The 18,685-nt window shown below is 34.6% G+C and overlaps 2 protein-coding genes across 7 annotated transcripts in view; one reads left to right on the top strand and one right to left on the bottom strand.

Moving 5' to 3' along the window:
* DZIP1 (DAZ interacting zinc finger protein 1) overlaps positions 1-10,822 on the top strand; it is a 115,126-nt gene extending 104,304 nt beyond the window's left edge. For all 5 annotated transcript variants that reach the window (XM_069067346.1, XM_069067344.1, XM_069067345.1 and 2 more), the window contains 3 exons: positions 452-582; positions 3,461-3,635; positions 5,063-10,822. In XM_069067346.1, coding sequence (XP_068923447.1) covers positions 452-582; positions 3,461-3,635; positions 5,063-5,142 — 386 coding nt within the window. In that variant the 3' untranslated portion in view covers positions 5,143-10,822. The remainder of the gene's footprint in view (positions 1-451; positions 583-3,460; positions 3,636-5,062) is intronic.
* The window catches only part of CLDN10 (claudin 10), a 135,808-nt gene continuing 126,581 nt past the window's right edge, over positions 9,459-18,685 (bottom strand). For both annotated transcript variants that reach the window (XM_069067349.1, XM_069067348.1), the window contains exons 4-5: positions 10,705-10,812; positions 9,459-9,681 (exon numbers count right to left, since the gene is read on the bottom strand). In XM_069067349.1, coding sequence (XP_068923450.1) covers positions 9,561-9,681; positions 10,705-10,812 — 229 coding nt within the window. In that variant the 3' untranslated portion in view covers positions 9,459-9,560. The remainder of the gene's footprint in view (positions 9,682-10,704; positions 10,813-18,685) is intronic.

The raw sequence follows: 18,685 nt of genomic DNA, 5'->3' as shown, positions 1-18,685 counted from the left end.
TTTGATGAAAATGAGGGATTTAGTAGGGTCAAAGAGATAGAATAAACTTGGATTTACACATTCTAACTTAACATAAATATAAGATGCTCCCAGAGTCCATGTCTTAGTTTTCAAAAGCTTAAAACTGAACTAAGACTTTGGGGATACTTTGTATAATTCAATTTTATATGCTTTTAATTTAAATTAATTTGCTTAAAAATTACATTACAGATTTTATTTTGAAAACCATTTTTAATGGATGTCTTAATTGGAAGGAGTATACTTAGGAGAGATCATAAATGTTTTGTGTTTGTTTCTTCCTATCAGAAATATGCTAAACTGATTTAATTTTGGTGATATTTATGGAGCATAGGCTTTCTCAAAGTATTTTTGCCATAAGATTATTTTTTTAAACAAAGATAGATAAAACGTGTTTAAGACTCCAGCTGACTAACTTTTATTGGTCATACAGGCACCTGCATTAAGTTGCTAACTGAAAAAGTTGAAAAGACAGTGTCAAATCACAGAAATGTGAATAAACCAGTTGGTGGAATTAATGTTGCTGAGGCATTTGTCAAAAAAGAAGAATTACAAGAATTAAAGGTGGAGTCCCCTTTTTTTTACATAAACTTTCCTTTCTTTAACAGTTTTTATTTCTTCCAGACCATAAAAAATGGAGTTGGAAATCTGCCCACGTTAGGCTATTCTCACTATTCATCCATTGTTTAGCACTGGGGGATAAACTGTGGATAATGGCCTCAAGAGGCCCAGCAGAATGAATCTGATTTAAGGGTGTAGTCCTGAGCTCCTTTAACTACATTAGGGAGAAAGGTGATCAAACTGTAAACACTAGGGTTCTCTTGGGGCTGTCTCTTTGTAGTACTTTTTTTATTTCTAGAGATAAAGTGTGAATATATTGTATATTTCTGGATATAACTAATCTGTGTTCTGCATACTTCAGGAATTGAATAAGATTTAGTCATCACTGCTTTGTTCACTAATTTTCATTTAATTAAATTTTATTTTCATATTACCTTTCCTCCACTGAAGTACATGTCTTACCCTAATAATTGGCATTCATATCGCACTTTAGGGTTTGCATGGTGCTTTACATATTCTCTCTCATTTGATCCTGTAGAAGCCCTGGCAGGCAGGTGCTCTGATCCTCCTTTTACAGATAAGGAAATTAAAACCAAAATTGGTTGGGATGAATGAGGAAACTAAACCTAAGATTTTTCCAAGGTCATACAGCTAGGAAGTATCTGAGGCAATCAATTAACCAATCATTAAACATTTATTAAACACTTACTATGTGCCGGGTACTAAACTAAGCCCTAGGGATATATAAAAAAGTTAAAAGATAGCCCCTGCCCTCAAGGAGCTTATAGTTGAGTGGGTATGATTTAAAACCAAGTCTTCCTGACTTGGATATGACTCGGCTTCTCAGAGGTTTTGCCAGTGGAATGTGAAGTATGGTAGATTCCATAAAACTGGAAAGTCTTTGAATATGAACTTGGCAGTGAACTGTGTACCTGTGACCAGAGGACCGGTTTAACTAGATTCAGAGGCTCATAATCAGGTAAACCAAAGCAGAAATATCTAATACTAGGACATATTGCTGCCCACAAGGAGTGCAGCCTGAGCTAGATTAGAATGTAATTGGGAAATACTCAACAAAATAAAAATGCAACAGAACATATATAATGTTACTGTGTGGTTTTCTAAGATAATATGCAGAGGGATCCCTCTATTTCTAGTTGAGTGTGACACCAACACCTTTGGACTACAAGGTGATGATTTTTTAGGTGATAGCAACTTGGGTTTTTTTTGCTAAATTGTTAGAGGGAGATAGTCTGCATCAGAAGAGAATACCCATGCCCATAGCCAACAAAATCACAGAGCCTTCAAGTATTAAAATCTCTAAACTATAAAATTTGAAACTTCTAAGTGAATTCTATTTGCTCATCACTCTTTTCCATATAAAAGTAAAAAACTTTATTTAACAAAGTTAAATAGTATTTCACTTTGTCATTTAGTCAGTTAAAATAAATTTTTTCTTTTAGATTCAACTTCCCAGGAACAGATTTTTTTCCTTTTCATATCTGATTACTATAGAATTCTTTAATGATTAATAATTTGGTTTTAAATGACTCCAAAGAACCTTAAAAGACTATATAATCCATCAATTGACTTCTAGGGCACAACTGATTGTCCTCGACTTCACATCCTTCTGTTTTAATATAATTGATACATATATATGTATGTATGTATATATGTGTATATATGTTTTCATTAACACATTATTGGTTAACAGTAACCCTCAACAAGAGAATATACATGATGTGCCCCCTCCAAAATAATTTTCTCAGACCCCAAATTGCCCTAGGGCACCTTCCCCTGCCCCATCCTTAGCCTTAAGTACCTGTCTGAAGGTCCTTCACCCAGATTCATAACTTCAGTATCCTTCTCTGCTACCCTGTCTTACTCATCCCACATACCCAAGTTTCCACATAGCCACAGGTGACCAGTGTTGTCATTTCTTTCTCTCCTAACATCTCTCCCATAGATCTCTTTTTCAGAACTTACATTGCTACTGCCAGAATTCAGGACATCACCATCTCTACTGCAGTAGACCTCTAGTTGGCCTCCCCATCACAAGTCTCTCCCCACCCCAATCTATCTTCCACTTATCTACCAAAACAATTTTCCTGAAGTGTAGATCCAACCCTGTCAACCTCTACTCAGTGAACTTCAGTGGTTCCCTTTTACCTCCAGGCTGAAATAAAGTCCTTTGTGTGACATTTAAAGCTCCTCACAGCCTTTCCTTGTTTCCTAATCTTTTTGCCTTGTATTCCCCTTCACACACTACAGTCTACCCATCCTGGCCTAATTATTGTTCCTTCCCGAGACACTCTGTATGCCTTTGTACAATCTATATTCCCGTTACCTGTAGTGCTCCCCCAACTTCCAAATCCTAAAATTATTTGGTTCCTCTCCCTAGGGAAGAGCAGTCTTGGTAGCCTTAGAGGGGATGATGCTGCCAACTGAGGTGAAGCGGGAGGGGTGGAAAAGAGGACCAGGAAAGGCTGCCTGGAGGAGATGGCACTTGAGCTGAGTATTTAAAGGGAACCAAATTGTAATAAAGATTCTTCTGTTTCTCTAGAGACACCTCTGTTGATTTTATTTGAGTAAGGGTCTTTTGTCCCACACAATATCTATCCTCTTTTTAGTTTACATTCTTCATTTGTCCAGTTGAGCAAATAGCTCTATTTCTAAAAGAGTTGGTAGGTTTTTTGCCTTGCTGAGCAGATGCCTTTCTAATTAGACTCCCCTGAAGTTATGGACCCACTGGGAAATTCCTGCCCTATTGGTAGGTAGAGAATGGTAATGGAATCAGAATGCTATCATCATCCTTTTGGTAAAGTTCTCCCAAAATGACATTGTTCCTTCAAAATAAAACATTCTTTTCTGTTTACTTTAGTGTGCAGATGTAGATGATGATGACTGGGACACATCATCCTTGGAGGAGGAAAAGTCTTTGAAAAAAGATGTTGGAAAAAAACCAAGTGGGACTGCACTTATAAAGATTGAATCTAATACCACTCATGTTACAAGTGCCTGGGGTGCATATACACCTAAAGTGCCCAAAGTGGAAGGTCAGCTGCATCAATACTATTGTTGAAATATGGTCAATATTCTGATTGTCTTTACAACATAGAGAATTCAGATAAATAAAATAAGAACCCATCGATCAGTTAAAAAATACACACAAAAATTAGAACTGTAAACTTTCTTAATTTATTTTGCAGAATATTGAATATAGTCAAGATATCAGTTATCCATTGTCAGATGGATTGAAATTTTGATGTATACTAACCTTTTTAATTTTAATGTTGTGCTACTCTTTGTAAAAGAACAAGGAGTTCAGAAAATGCAGGAATCAGATATGAGATACAGTCTACTTCTAGATAGCCTTCCTTTATATAGATGCTGGTATTTACCTTTGTGGATTGAGGGAGGACACTGGAAGCCACGTCATTACATTACCCTCCTATGTAAGCTGCCCTGGACCAGGCATCAATGCATTTTGGGTATTAGCAGGTGTGATCTTTTCCTGACACTAACTCCTTCACTCTTCCATATAAAAAGGCATTGGAGTAGTCCTTGTACTAGACTTACCTTTTCTCATTGTACAAGTTGTGTTTGTCAAACCAGAAGGCCAGTTCTCTATCCACCCTGATTTTTGCAGGGATCTCAGGCTAGTCAGCCTCCAATGACCAAGAACCAACCATCTCTGAGACTATTACCTGACTCTCAATGAACCTAGTGAAGAGCAGTTTAGACAGCTGCTTTTTCTTTTCCACATGGCCCTGAAGCATGCCTAGCCCTTCACACTTAACTTATAGCCTGTTTTTCGTAAATAGTGTTTTATTTTTATAACACTTTAATATATTTGAGAATATTTTTGCACATCTAATTGAAAACTTGAAATGTTTATTATTAACTAAGATGATTTTTACCATCTTATATTTTTACCTGTAGACTAGCCAGTTTGGCTACTGTTGAGAATCATTTTTGTTTTTATCTTAGAACTTTTCCTTTAGCCTTAAAAAGTTAAAGTAGAAGCATGTTATTAGTCCCTGAAGCATTTCCTGTCCAGCTCCATTGCTCTGATTCACAGTGTGGAAATTACTCTAAGTTGAAATATGATAACTTAGAAAAATTCACTCTTAGCCACTAGTTTATTTTGTTAACCCTGATATTTATTCTTAAAGATTCACAATTATAGAATCCTGGAGTAGAAACTTTGAAATATATGCATTATCTTCTTGCCATCTCTTTTGATGGAATGAATATTCATTTGTATAAGATACAGTTCCATTTGAGTATTTGGGTCTTTTTAAACCTTTGGAGCTGATTACAAAAAAAAAAATAACTCCAAAACAGATATTCTTGGATTCAACATTAATTCAGTCACTGAACTTTTCACTTCATTTTCTCTAAAGAGTCAGAATTGAAAACTGTGGCTTTTTACTGGTATTTATTTAATTGTCTTCTTTATCTTTGATCTTTTTACCAACAGGACTTCAAGAAGCTAATACAAGTACATTAAAAAGCAGCTTAGTAACTGTAACTGATTGGAGTGACTCTTCTGATGTATAACTACCATGCCTTGTCAGATGTGACTCCCTGGTGCCAATACGGATTTCAGTAATCTGCCCACATGGTTCTAACTCTCATGCCTTATCGTATTTCTCACACTAACAAGGAAGCTTATTCAGAGAACAAAGTTATATTTAATGGCATTTAAGTATTTATTGAAAAACCAACTCGATAAGCCAACAGTATTTTGAAGCATAAGAGTTTTAAAAAAGACATTTGCTGTTGTAAGAAAACTTGTCAATTAATGCATAATACATTTTTTCTTCAGAATGGTACTCAAGTATTATCGTATTTTTTTCAAATAATTTTTAAAAGCCAGTTTTTAATACCTTTTACCTTCACAGGACTTTTTGTTGTTGAAAATGGTGACATTTTCACAGTGTAATTTAAATTCTTACATAATTTATGTCTCACTTTGTGTTAAATTTCACAATTCTGTTTGTATTAATAATCTTTTAAACCAAATAACAGAAGTAATGAATATTTAAAATATTAGACTGGTTATTTTAATATGAAGTTAATTCCAAAATTACCAAGATATAGCTACATATATGTATATATTTGTAGGCCTGAGTTACTTTCAATTTAAGAAGTGTAACCAGAATTGTCAGTGTATGCAGCATTGAGACACTTTAAGCATGTTTACAATGAGTACATTCATTTTAAGATATATTGAAATGCTGTTTCTGCATCATAGTGTACCTACTTCGGATATTTTGTGAGTAAAATTTAACTTTTTAAATGGCTGATTAAGTTGCCTAATAATATCATCAGAAAAGACAGAGTCATTACTAAATCCATATGTATATTTTTGGTTATTTACTTTTTATATTTTTATTTTAATAGCAAGCCTTATTATAAAATATCTAACTTCAACAAATTAAGTTGTATTCTTGCCAATATGACATTTGTCAAAGGCCAGGAAATTCATATCAATTGCTTTTGCATTTTTATACACACAAAAAACAAGCATTTTTAAAGATATTTTGTGTATTTTGAAACAGAGAGACATTTCAATTAAATGGCTATGTTGAGGTTTTGATTTTATTTTCTCTTTAATTGTAAACCTCTCAAGTAAAATCTATCGGTGTGACTGGACCTGAGTTATTATAGATATATCTAAACTACTTCTTTACAGATTAATTTTTTCCTGATCTAAACTTGTTTTTATTTCAGAATTCAGTAAAGAAGATGTTCAACTGTAATAACAAGCAAAAGCTGTGATCTAATGTTAAAATTACAATCAAGAGTTATCCTCATGTCTTCCTGTAAGGTCTTATTTGTGGCTCATCCCCATGCCCATTTAAGAAATTTCCTCAGATTTTACATAGTTAAACATATTATACTAGTGTACTTTACCTTACATGATAGGTGTGTTCCAGAAAAGTTGTACAGTATAGAAATTGAATGAAACTTTCATTTACTAGACAGAGATAAGCAACTAAGAGCATGCCCAGTATCGTTAGCTACTGCCATGCCATATCCCCATTCTGGCCTCTCTCCAACCAACCTGAGACCTTATTTCCTCTCCCATCCCTCCCAGCAAGGAAGAGGTAAAGGAATTTTGGTATACTGTTTTAAAAGGCTGGTGACCCTTGTGCTAGAGAAACTATTTAAAGAATCCTATAAGGAATTCTTGATAAAGCAAATAATCCACTGAAAGAGCTCTTTATTTAGAATCTGAAGACCTAGATTCAAATATAGGCTCTGCCATATAATACCAAATGATCTCATATCACTTCGACTCTGTCTCTCATTTCCAAATTTGTAAAACAAAAAGGTTGGAGTATATGACCTATAAGATCTCTTTCAGCTTTAAATCTATTATATAAACCCATAAACAAAATTTATAAAGAACTTAAAAATCTAAATTTCACATTTCATACTTGGTTTGTTTAAAATTACTCAAGGACCTACTTTATAGTTATTATTTATATATCTGCATACTCTAGACATATATTTTCTCCTTTTGTGTATTCATTTCTTATGAAATTTACTAGCAAATTTCATTCAGTGAATTTGAAGATTATTAGGTTAGAATTCAAATGTTTTTGGCAGTGACTAGGTATTCTCACTTCCTCTCTTGCCATAGAGAATAGTGTAAGCCATCTATCTATATGATATATAAAAAAATGTGACTGGCCATTAATGGACCACAATAATAGGTAAATATTAAGGCCTATATTTTGTCCCTTGCAGTGACGTCAAAGGACATTTTTTGGGAGGACATAATTGTTCTTCATGACCTCAACCTGAGAAATCCTCTTTTTTCACCTCCTAGGAAAAATGAGTTTTACATATTGAAGACCTGATCTGTAACTAAAGTAATTCCTTTTGCTTGTCTTAATTTATCTTTCAAGCTTCAAGAGATTCCCTTAATTCTCTGTTCTGGTAGACTCATCTGATATTTACCTGTCATGATAGAACAGTACAATTTCAGATCCCTTTCATGGGCTAACTGATAGCTTAGAATAATAACTTTAGAGTTCAGATTCTTTCCCCCTAAATCATTACTTTAGTTGCCCCCAGTAATGCTTATCTTGCTTATTTCTCTTCATTCACAAAGTTTTGTGAGATTTTTCTGGATTCAAGAGAGCCAAGCATCATCTGAATATTAATGAATTTCACTTTGTACTCTTTTTTGCAGATTACATAAGGAAAAAAGTTGTCTCAAAACTCATACTTGGCTTCTATTCTGTCATGTGGCTTTAAGCCGATTTTTTTTTTGCAAAGAAGTATTTTACCCAATCCCAAACTAGCTCAGTTTCTATAAAGCATCCTTTCAAATGGAGTCTTCTCCAATCATTTTTCTAGGTCTTTATTGATCTACTCAGAAATATGATTTATCTTTTCCTCTTCTCCCTAGAAGTATAATCATGTCTATGATTCATGTGAATAGTGATTCGCAAATAACTCCCATACAAATTTCTGGCCACTGTTTGGGACTAAGTCCAGTAGATGATCTGAATGTCTATTTACTGAACAACCATTTTGTCTTATTTAGAAATCTTGCCTTCTTCACATCTTGCTCTAGCAATCTCATAGTCTAGCTCTTCAAAAGTGTTCAGTCATTTATTTCTAGTTGTATAAGACCCAAGGCAGTGTTGCAGAGTATCCATATTTTGGTGAAGAAGGGTGAAAACCTAAATTTAGCCTCTAGAACCTTCATTGGGACTTAATTAGACCATTATCACCTACCCCCACAGATAGGTGGTGTGGGGGAATAGAGCCCTCAACCTATGTTCAAATCAAGAAGACCTACGTTCAAATCCAACCCCAGACACTTACTGGCTATGTGATCCTGTGCAAGCCACTGAACCTCTGTTGGCCTCAGTTTCCTCATCTGTGTAATGGGAATAATAATAATAGCGTCTACCTCTCAGGGTTGTTGTGAGGATCAAATGAGACAAAGGAGAGAAATAAGCATTTATCTAACACTTACTACATGCCAGGCACTCTGCTAAGAGCTTTACAAATATTATCTCATTTGATCCTTACAACAACCTTGTGAGTCAGATGATAATATCTCCTTTGCAGAATTTAAGTGCTGTATAAATGCTAGATATCATCATCATCATCATCATCATTATTATTATTATTATCTTCTATTTCAGTTCACCCTGAGCATTATGCCTGTATACCCTACCAGAAAAGTCCCCTGAAACAATGCAAGACTTAAGTGTCAGTGAGATTTTGTCCAAGATCATTTTCACTCCAGTACCAGTGTTCTTTCTCAACCATCCTAATCAGCATCACTGTTTTGACAGGTGGTGAGAAACAATAAAAATGGCCTATAAGTCATTAGTTTCTGTTCCACTTAATCCAAACAGTTTTGGAACAAACTCTGACCTGTCCAATGGGTGATCACCTTCAATTCAATTCAACAGACTCTTATTAAGCACTTATATCCAATTCACAGCAAGTCAAGACATCACCCTCATGATGTCACTGGTCCTCTTTGAGAAGGAAAAAGGAGCAACAAACAACAGTATTAAGCACTTACTGTTTGGAGGGTGGGAACCGGCTTCAAGTGGTTGAGTTTTTAGGTATGTTCAGTTTTCCATTTTAAATGAACAGAAAGTCAAAGCCTTTGTCATTTGAGTTACTTGAAAGGTTAACTTGAAAATATACCTGTGGGCTAACCTGTATTTAACAAAGTATTCCATATTTTAGGTATTATAATCAGTCAATTAAAATACCTTGTAAGTAAACCTGTTTATTTTTTATAAGAAAGCCGCAACAGAAAATGATTAGTACGTAACTGTGTAAGAAAATTTACATCCATAAAATCAACAATGCTACAATTCTTATTTTAAAAATAGCTTGTGGTAATTACAGTGGAACCTTGATGGAAATCATTCTATGAACAGTTCACATTTTAATGACAGACTCAGATTTTCAATTTGTAGCAATGTTGTTTAGACATAAGCATTTTTATCAAACTGTTTTGGAGGGCTTGTGTTTTTAAAATCTTCTCCACTCTGGTACTTTGTCCGAGAAGACAAAACCGATGTGGCTCCATTATATGCATATGCCATTCTGAAAGGCAAGAAAACAATTTTGCATATTATAACATATATTTGGGTATAGGGGGTGGAGTGAGGAGAGAGAATTATTTCCGACCTCTTTCCATAAATAACTCAGATCATATTTCCTTGGTATTTCTGTTTAATACTGAAATCTAGCAAGCATTTGAAGACATCTCAATGGTGTTTATTAGCATTCTTGCCTCTGCTTTTCCCAACTCTTAAGCACATATCATCTATCCTATAGTCAAGAAGACACTAGCAATTTCTATCAACAATTTCTGCCTCTGTTATAAAAAAATGGGTTTTGGAAAATAATGGCTATGATTTAACATCTCTTTGTCTGTTGTTTCCTTTAAATTCTAAGTGAGGCTTTTCCATCTTGACCTTGTCTTAGTTGAATTAAGAGAAGGATTTGCTGACATCTTGAGCAGAGAATCTCTCTCATCAGTCTTGTGGAAGGTTGATGGAAGTGGAAAAGAATACTGCTCTCTCTAGGATAGAGAATTCAGTACCAGAACCTATCCCTCCTGCATTTCTTCACTGTGTACTCACACTTAAGACTATTTTTGTAGATTAAACTATAGTAACCTTTATATCAATACTGTTCTTAAAGTTTTACAGAACACACAACTGAACTTCTATAGTTTCAGGAACAGTCTTCAAATGAAGTTTCAAGTAAGTGCTATGATTAACTGAGGGTGCCAAGCGAATCTATTAAAATTCTTGCCTCCTTATATGCAACCTTTCCAAATTTGATGGCCGTAGAGTTTCTGTTTGAGAATTATATTAACTATATAGAATTTGTTTTTCAAATATGTAATTTAGAATCCTAGTATCACAGATTCAGAAGTATTGAAGGGAACTTTGAGTTCATCAAGCCTAAGCCTCCTCATTTTACTGATGATTTGGAAACTGAGACCCAGGGAATTTAAGAGATTTGCTCATGGTAACACACACAGGTAGTAAAGAGCAGAGCTGGGATTATGACAATTTTGGACTTTTCACATAGATCATTTTTGTCTGTGTTTCTTACCTGGGTGTTTTGCTATTGTCAGATATCGAGAAGCAAAATATAACACCACCAATTATGCAAAGTGAAGCTCCAGCCCATCCAATGAACAAAGCAGCTCCTAGTTCATATCTGCCAAAAAGTATGACATGAGTTTTGAATTACTTTGAAAATATATTGCATTTTAGATCTGAAACTCTCATGGTGAATCATTAAATTATACTCTTCAAAAAAAATGAGTTGGAATAATTTATATGAGGCTTTTTAGCATTTACATTTTATTAGTGACAATCATCACATTTTTTTAAAGGAAAAAGAGAATATCATCATCCCGGTGTCAGAAGGTCTTATTTAAATCAGTTCAATTCAATAAACATTTATATTAGGATACAAAACCAAAACAGTACCTATCCTCAAGGTACTTTGATCCTACTGTTGGGATATAACTAAATACAATACATATATACAAAATAACTTGAAGAATGGGAGAGAATAGCCTGCAACTGTGGGGATTAAGAAAGTCCTCCTCAGTGAGTGGTGACACCTGAGCTGTGCTTTGAAGGAAGGGATTCTAAGAGGCAGAGATGAAGGCATTTAGAAGACCATTTATAGAAAGCAGGAAGATGGAAGATGTGAGATGTATGTTGACAGTTGACAGGACACTGACTGGAAGAGAGTGAGAAGAAGGGCAGTATGAAACAGAACTACAAAGGAAGGTGGGAGCCTCTGATAGAGAGAAAAGAAAGAAGCGATAGATCAGTAAAGAAAAGAAAAAAAAATTAAGGAAAGTTTAAAGAATGTAAGAGTTAACCAGTTGTTAATGGTCACTGTCCATTTCCTAACTTCCCAAGTCAGAATGAGAATAAAGAATCTTAGGGTGATAGGTGATGAGAACCAGACTTGGAATCAGACATCCTGGGCTTGAATCCTGGCTCCAACATGGGGATCTATTCCATATCTGTAAAATGGTATCTACCTCACATGCCTGTGTGGATCTTAAAGCTACATAAATATTAGTGTATAAGATGATATATCTAGAGCTAGAAAGTGTCGCAGAGAACATCAAGTCCAAACCTTGTTTTCCACAGCTGGGGATGCTGACGTCCAAAGACACCGAGAGGCTTGACCGAGGTCAAATGGGGAGCAAGTGAACCTAAGTCCTCTAACTCCAAATCCAGTTCTGTTTCCCCTGTGCCACACCATCTCTCACTGAGTTACTATTGTCTCCCTCATTATACTTTGCTCCTTGAAAACAGAGGCTGGTTTTTCTTTCCTGTCATTTGTATCCCCAGCACTCAGTGCTATTCCTAGCACATGTTGAGTCGTTTTTAGTCATGTTTGACTTTTCATGATCCCATATAGGGTTTTCTTGGCAAAGATACTAGAGTGGTTTGCCTTTTCCATCTCCAGCTCATTTTACTGATGAGGAAACTGAGGAAAACAAAGTAAAGTGACTTGCCCAGGGTCATAAAGCTAGGAGGTGTCTGAGGCCAAATCTGAACTCAGGATGTTTATTGACTGACTAGAAAGGATGTTATCTATTATGAAACCTAATGACCCACTTGATGTATAAATGTCCACTGTAACATCTTTGATGATGCTTAATAAATGTTTGTTGAACTGAAAATAATATGAATGATGCTTTTACCCAGAAAAGGAGCCAAAAATACATAAACAACCACCAACCCATACACTTGCTTTGTCATCTCTATAAATTCTTATGACAACATACATAGAGGGGAACCTTGACAAAACATGAAAAGGGAATAGTCCAGCATTTACAATTTTATACAATTAATCACATATAAACATTCATACAACTGACAGAGGTGTTGAGAATTTAAAGATTTCACTTCTAATTCATTGATTACCAGAAAGCATTGACTTGGTAGAGTAAAATAGTTCCTTGGGAGTCTGTCCATCATAGAATAAACCTCACTCATATGAACTGGTTCAAAGAGAAGAATACACACACACACACACACACACACACACACAGCTAGGTAGAGAAATTTATCTTATTCAGCAGGGAAATAGTAGAGGAAGGGGTTAAGAAAAAGGGGTAGGGGAGTAGAGTGTGATGAGAGAGAAGGTAGATTAAGGAAGGAAGGCAGTGGTCAGAAGGAAGACTTTTGAGGATGAAATGGTAAAAAAAAAGAGAAGGATAAATAAAATATAGGATGAAGATAAATGCACTGTTAGTAATAATTGAATGGGAAGAATTCATCCAGGAAATAGAGAGGATAACAGAATGGATTAGTAACTAGAATATAACAATATGTTGTTTATAACAGATACACTTGAAATAGATACCCACAGAGTCAAAATAAAAATTTATAGGGCAGCTAGGTGGTGCGATGAATAGAGCACCATCTCTGGAGTCAGGGGGACCTGGGTTCAAATCCAGGCTCATATACTTAACACTAGCCATGTGACCTTGGACAAGTCACAACCCCAATTGCCCTCCCTTCCCCCCTCAAAAAAGGGAGGAAAAGCAAAATAAGAATTTGTTTCATCTGACATAAAAAGGCAGATAGCAATCATGATCTCAGACAAAGCAAAAGCAAAAATAGACCTAGTTAAAAGAGATAATCAGGAAAAACTACATCTTGCTAAAAGGTACCACAGATAATGAATAGCAATATTGAACATGCACCAAATGACATAGTATCCAAATTCTTGAAGGAAAAGTTAAATGAATTACAGGAGGAAACAGACAGTAAAACTTATTAGTGGGGCTCTTCAGTTTACCCTTCTCAGATCTAGATAGATAAAACTATAAAATTTAAAAGGAGATGAATAGAATTTTTAAAAAGTTAAATATGATAGACCTCTGGAGCATATTGAATGGAAATAGAAATGATTCTATCTGCCTACCTTTTTTCTCAACTGTACATGACACTTTCACAAAAATTGATCATGCATTAGGGCATAAAAGCTTCACAAACGTGCAGAAAAACATATTAAATGCATCCTTTTCAGAGCATAATAAGTTCATTCAATAATGGGTCTTTGAATCACAGACTAAAAATTAATTGGAAATTAAATCTTAATGAATGAGTAGGTCAAAGAACAAATCACTGAAATAAATTCATTAAAGATAATGAGAACCATGAGGCAACATGCCAAAATTTGAGGCACAGCAAAACCAGTATTTAGGGAAAATTTTTTATATCTAAGTGCTTAAATAAATAAAAGAGAAAGCAGATCAATGAATTGGGCATACAACTAAAAAACTAGAAAAAGAATTATAAAATCCCCAATTAAGCATCAAAACGGAAATCCTGAAAATCAAAGAAGAAGTTCACAAAACAAAGTTAAAAAATGAAACTAATAAGTAAAAGTAGGAGCTGCTGTTATGGTGGTGGGGGGGAAGCAATAAGATAGGTAAACCATCGACTAATTTGATTTTAAAAAAGAAAATCAGACTACTAGTATCAAAAATGGAAAAGGTGAATGCACAACCAAAGAAGATGATATCAGACAATAGGAATTCTTTTTCCCTATTACATGCCAATAAAACAATCTGAATGAAATTTTAAAAAAAATTAAAATTGCTTATATTAAGAGGGAACATAATGCTTAAATAACCCTAATTTGGGGGGGGGGGGAAATTGAGCAAAGCATAAATGTGCTCCCTAAGGGGGAAAAAACCACTGCAGGATCAGCTGTAATTAAAAGCAAATTCTACCAAATATTTAAAGAACAATTAATTCTAATATTATGTAAACTGTTTGGAAAAAAAAACAGGTAAAGAAGGAGTCCTATCACATTCCTTCTATAATACAAATATAGTTTTGATACCTAAAAGAGGGAGAGCAAAACAGAAAGAAAACTAGACCAGTTTCCCTAATAGATTTTGATGCAGAAAATTTAAGTAAACTGCTAGCAAGGAGATTACAAGAATAAATCACAAGGATCATACACTATTACCAGGATAGATTTATACCAAGAATAGTTAGTTTAATATTAGGGAAACTATAAGCATAATTGACCATATCAAAAATAATTTTAATATCATGATTATATCAATAGATGCAGGAAAAGCTTTTGAAAAAACATGACACGCATTCCTATTAAAAACAACAACACTAGGAAGCATAGGAATAAGGGGAACATTTCTAAAAAATGATAAATAGTATCTATTTAAAACCAGAAGCAAGCATTATCTGTAGTAGCAATAAACTAGAAGCCTTTCCCATAAAATCAGAGGTGAAGCAAAGATGTCCATTATCACCATTATTTTATGTGATTGTGGTCTATCCTTTCTTGAAAAGGACCATAACATCATCAGGGAGATAATTACATGACTTGCAAATGAAGTGGACTTGAGTGAGGAATGGCTATGCAAAGTCACCAGCCTCACTGTCTTCTCCAGAGTCATCTGGGTCCAGGGGCCAGATATATATCAGGATGACTGGAGATGACTCAGGAAGCAGTGGGGGATGTTGGCCTTTTTAAGCTAAGGTCTTTTCAAGTTCTCACTTTGAGTGAGGCAACACCCATTCAGTGAATAGGTGTCTCTTTAAGAAACAAGTCAATGGATGTCCCCTTTAATAAAAAAAAAAATTCTAAAAATGCTGGCTACAAAAGTAAGACAAGAAAAAGAAATTAAAGGAATAAGAATAGGCAACAAGGAACCAAAACTATTATTTTGTGCAGATGAAATTATGATATACTTATAGAACCTTAGAGAATTAATTGAAGAACTAGTTGAAATGATTAACTTTAGTAAAGTTGCAGGATATAAAATAAACACACACTAATAATCATTTCTTTTTATTACTAACAAAATCCAGCAGGAAACTACTAAAAGAGAAATTTCATTCAAAATAACTGCAGACAATATACAATACTTGGGAATCTACCTTCAAAGACACACTATATGAACTATATGAACACAATTATGAAACATTTTTCTCATAAAGACAGATCTAAACAATTGGAGAAATTTTAGTTGCTCACATGTAGGCTGGTATAATAAACATGACAATTGTACTTAAATTATTTTATTTTTCCAGTACCATACCAAAAACACTACCAAAGAATTAGTTTATAGAGCTAAACAAATAATCAAGGAAAAAAATATGAAGGAAAGCAACCTCACAGTACAAGATCTCAAAATATACTACAAACTAATCATCATAAAAACAATGTGGTATTGAATAAGAAAGAGTAGTTGATCAATGGAATAGATTTGGTACATAATATTCAGAAGTAAATAATCACAGTCACCTTGTGTTTGATGAACCCAAAGATTTAAGCTATCAGGACAATAATTCACTGTTTGACAAAAACTGCTATGAAAACTGAAAAGCAGTTTGGCAGAAATTAGGCATAGTAAAACATTTCATACCGTATTCCAAGATATGCTCAAAAATGCATATATATGATTTAGACATAAAGTATGATAGCGTAAGCAATTAGGGGAGCATGAAAAAAATTACCTGTCATAACTATGTATAAGAAAAGAATTCATGACCCAACAAGAGACAGAAAGGATCACAGGATGTAAAATGGATAATTTTGATTACATTAAATTAAAAAGTTTTCAAATAAAATCAATGCAGCCAAGATTAGAAGGAAAGCAGAAAACTGGGGTGGGGAGAAGATTTTTACAGCAAATTTCTCTGATAAAGGCCTCGTTTCTTAAATATGTAGAATAATGACTCAGATTTATAAGAATATGCATCATTCCCCAACTGATAAATGGTCAAAGGATATGAACAGTTTTCAGAAGAAATCAAAGCTATCTATAATCATATAAAAAATGTTCTAAATTACTAATAGAGAAATGCAAATTAAAACAACTTTGAGGCATCAGTTCACACCCATCTGACTGGTTAGTATGACAGAAAGGGAAAATAACATGCTGGAGGGGATTTGAAAAAAAAATAGACATGTTATTGATTTGTTGGTGGAGTTGTGAAATGGCCCAACCAATATGGAGAATAATTTGGAACTATGCCCAAGAAGTTATAAAATTGTGTATACTCTTTGGCTCAGCACTATTGCTACTAGACCTATACTCCAAAAAAAGCAAAGAAAAAGGATAAGGACATATATGTACAAAAATATTTATAGCATCTCTTTTTGTGGTAGCAAAGAATTGGAAACTAAGAGAATGTCTATAAACTGGGAATGGCTGAACATGTTATCATGTATGATTGTGATATAATTCTATTGTGCTATAAAAAATGATGAAGGGAATGGTTTCTGAAAATCCTACAAGAGCTATATGAACTGATGAAATGTGAAATGAACAAAACTAGGAGACCGTTGAGCACAGTAACTACAGTATTTTAATAATAATCAACATTAAAAGACTTAACTACTCTGATCAGTACAATGATCCATGATAATTGCAAAGGACTCACAATAAAAATGCTATCCACCCTCCAGAGACAACTGAAGAACTCTGAGTTTGATTGAAGGATAAGTTTTTTCACTTTGTTTTTCTTATTTATTTATTTTGTTGCAGTATGGCTGATATAGAAATATGTTTTGCATGACTTCATATGTTTAATGAGTATTGTATTTCTTGCCTTCTCACTTCTCACTTTTTAAAACAGAAAGGAGATAGTATCCAAGAGAAAAGATAGGGTAATGAGCTGTAGAATTCAAGAAAGATAAAGATTGAGAAAAGTTCATTAAATCTGGTAATTAAGAGACCACAGACTTGAGAGAGAGCATTTTTGGTTGAATAATTAGATTGGTAGCCAGATTGAAAAGAGTTAAGACAGTGAGAGGAAAGGAAGTGGAGCCACCTTTTGCAGACAACCTTCTCAAGGAATCTAGCCACAAAATGGAGATAGAAAGGATGATAACCAGCAGGGATGGATGGATCAAGTAAAGATTTTTGAAGATAGGGAAGCCATAGGCATGTTTGAAGAAAGTAAAAGAAGCATGATTGAAAATGAGAGAACAGGTATGAAAAGAGGGAGAAATCTGCTAGAGAAAGCAGGATGAATGGGATCATTTGCACATACAGAGGCATTTCCCTTGGCAAGGAAAAGGGTCCCTTCTTCACGTGAGATAGAGGTTAGAAGTGGTAAAAGAGCAGAGAGTGGTAGAAAGTACCTGAGTGATGTGAGTTGAGGGAAAGGGTAAAAGAGGGAGCTCTCTCAATTTTTTTCAGTGAAACATGAGGCAAGATTCTCCACCAAGAAGGTGGGGGAGAGGAAAGTTTGAAAAGTGGAGCATGAAAAGGTTTAGAAAAATCACAATGATGAGTGGGATGGCAGATCAATTAGGGGGGTGTAAAAGGACTACCTTGCTGCAATAAATACAGTTGAGATTACATAACATAAACTTGTGATTTCATGGTTCCATGATTTTCTCCAATTTCATTTAGCAGTATTGAAGGCAGTGGATGGTAGAAATAATCTAAGGCTGGTCTTTGGCAGGGCCAGATCTTCAACAGGATAAAAAGAGAGAGGGACTGGGTCAAGTTGAAGTGGTTCATCAAGGATTCAAGATGGAGAAGGAAAGCAAGTCTATCTAGTGCCAGGGTGATGACCTTGGAAAGAATGGAGGAACAGGATTGGAGGCTGCAGTGCACATGGAGAACAGGGTTTGGAGTTGTAAGGCAGAGGGAGAAGTAAAATAAAAGATTATGATCCAATAAAGGAATCTCCAAATTCATAAATATTGATGTAAGTCACTTGTGGGTGGGGACGAGTAGTTGGTCATGGGAAGTGGAAATAGAGAATATGTACTCTGGTGCTCCACACAAATGTGGTTTGTCTGTCTAAAGGACATCAGTCATCTATTTGTTCTTTTCCTTACCAGGAAAACAAGCAAACAAAAACCCACCTCTATTTCATTGCCAGAAAAGTATCCTGAACAATGTAATTAGAAGCAGTTTCATAAGTGAATCACACAAATAGCTATTTCATATATATACATATATACACACATATGCACATATGTGTGTATAAACACACACACATACACATTCACATACATATATATATATATATATATATATATATATATGTGAATA

The sequence above is a fragment of the Petaurus breviceps genome, unplaced genomic scaffold (assembly GCF_028583685.1).
Source record: "Petaurus breviceps papuanus isolate PSGF00001 unplaced genomic scaffold, PetGlider_PUasm1.0 90743, whole genome shotgun sequence".
In the NCBI taxonomy this organism is placed as follows: domain Eukaryota; kingdom Metazoa; phylum Chordata; class Mammalia; order Diprotodontia; family Petauridae; genus Petaurus; species Petaurus breviceps.
This window is presented reverse-complemented; position numbering and strand designations above follow the sequence as displayed.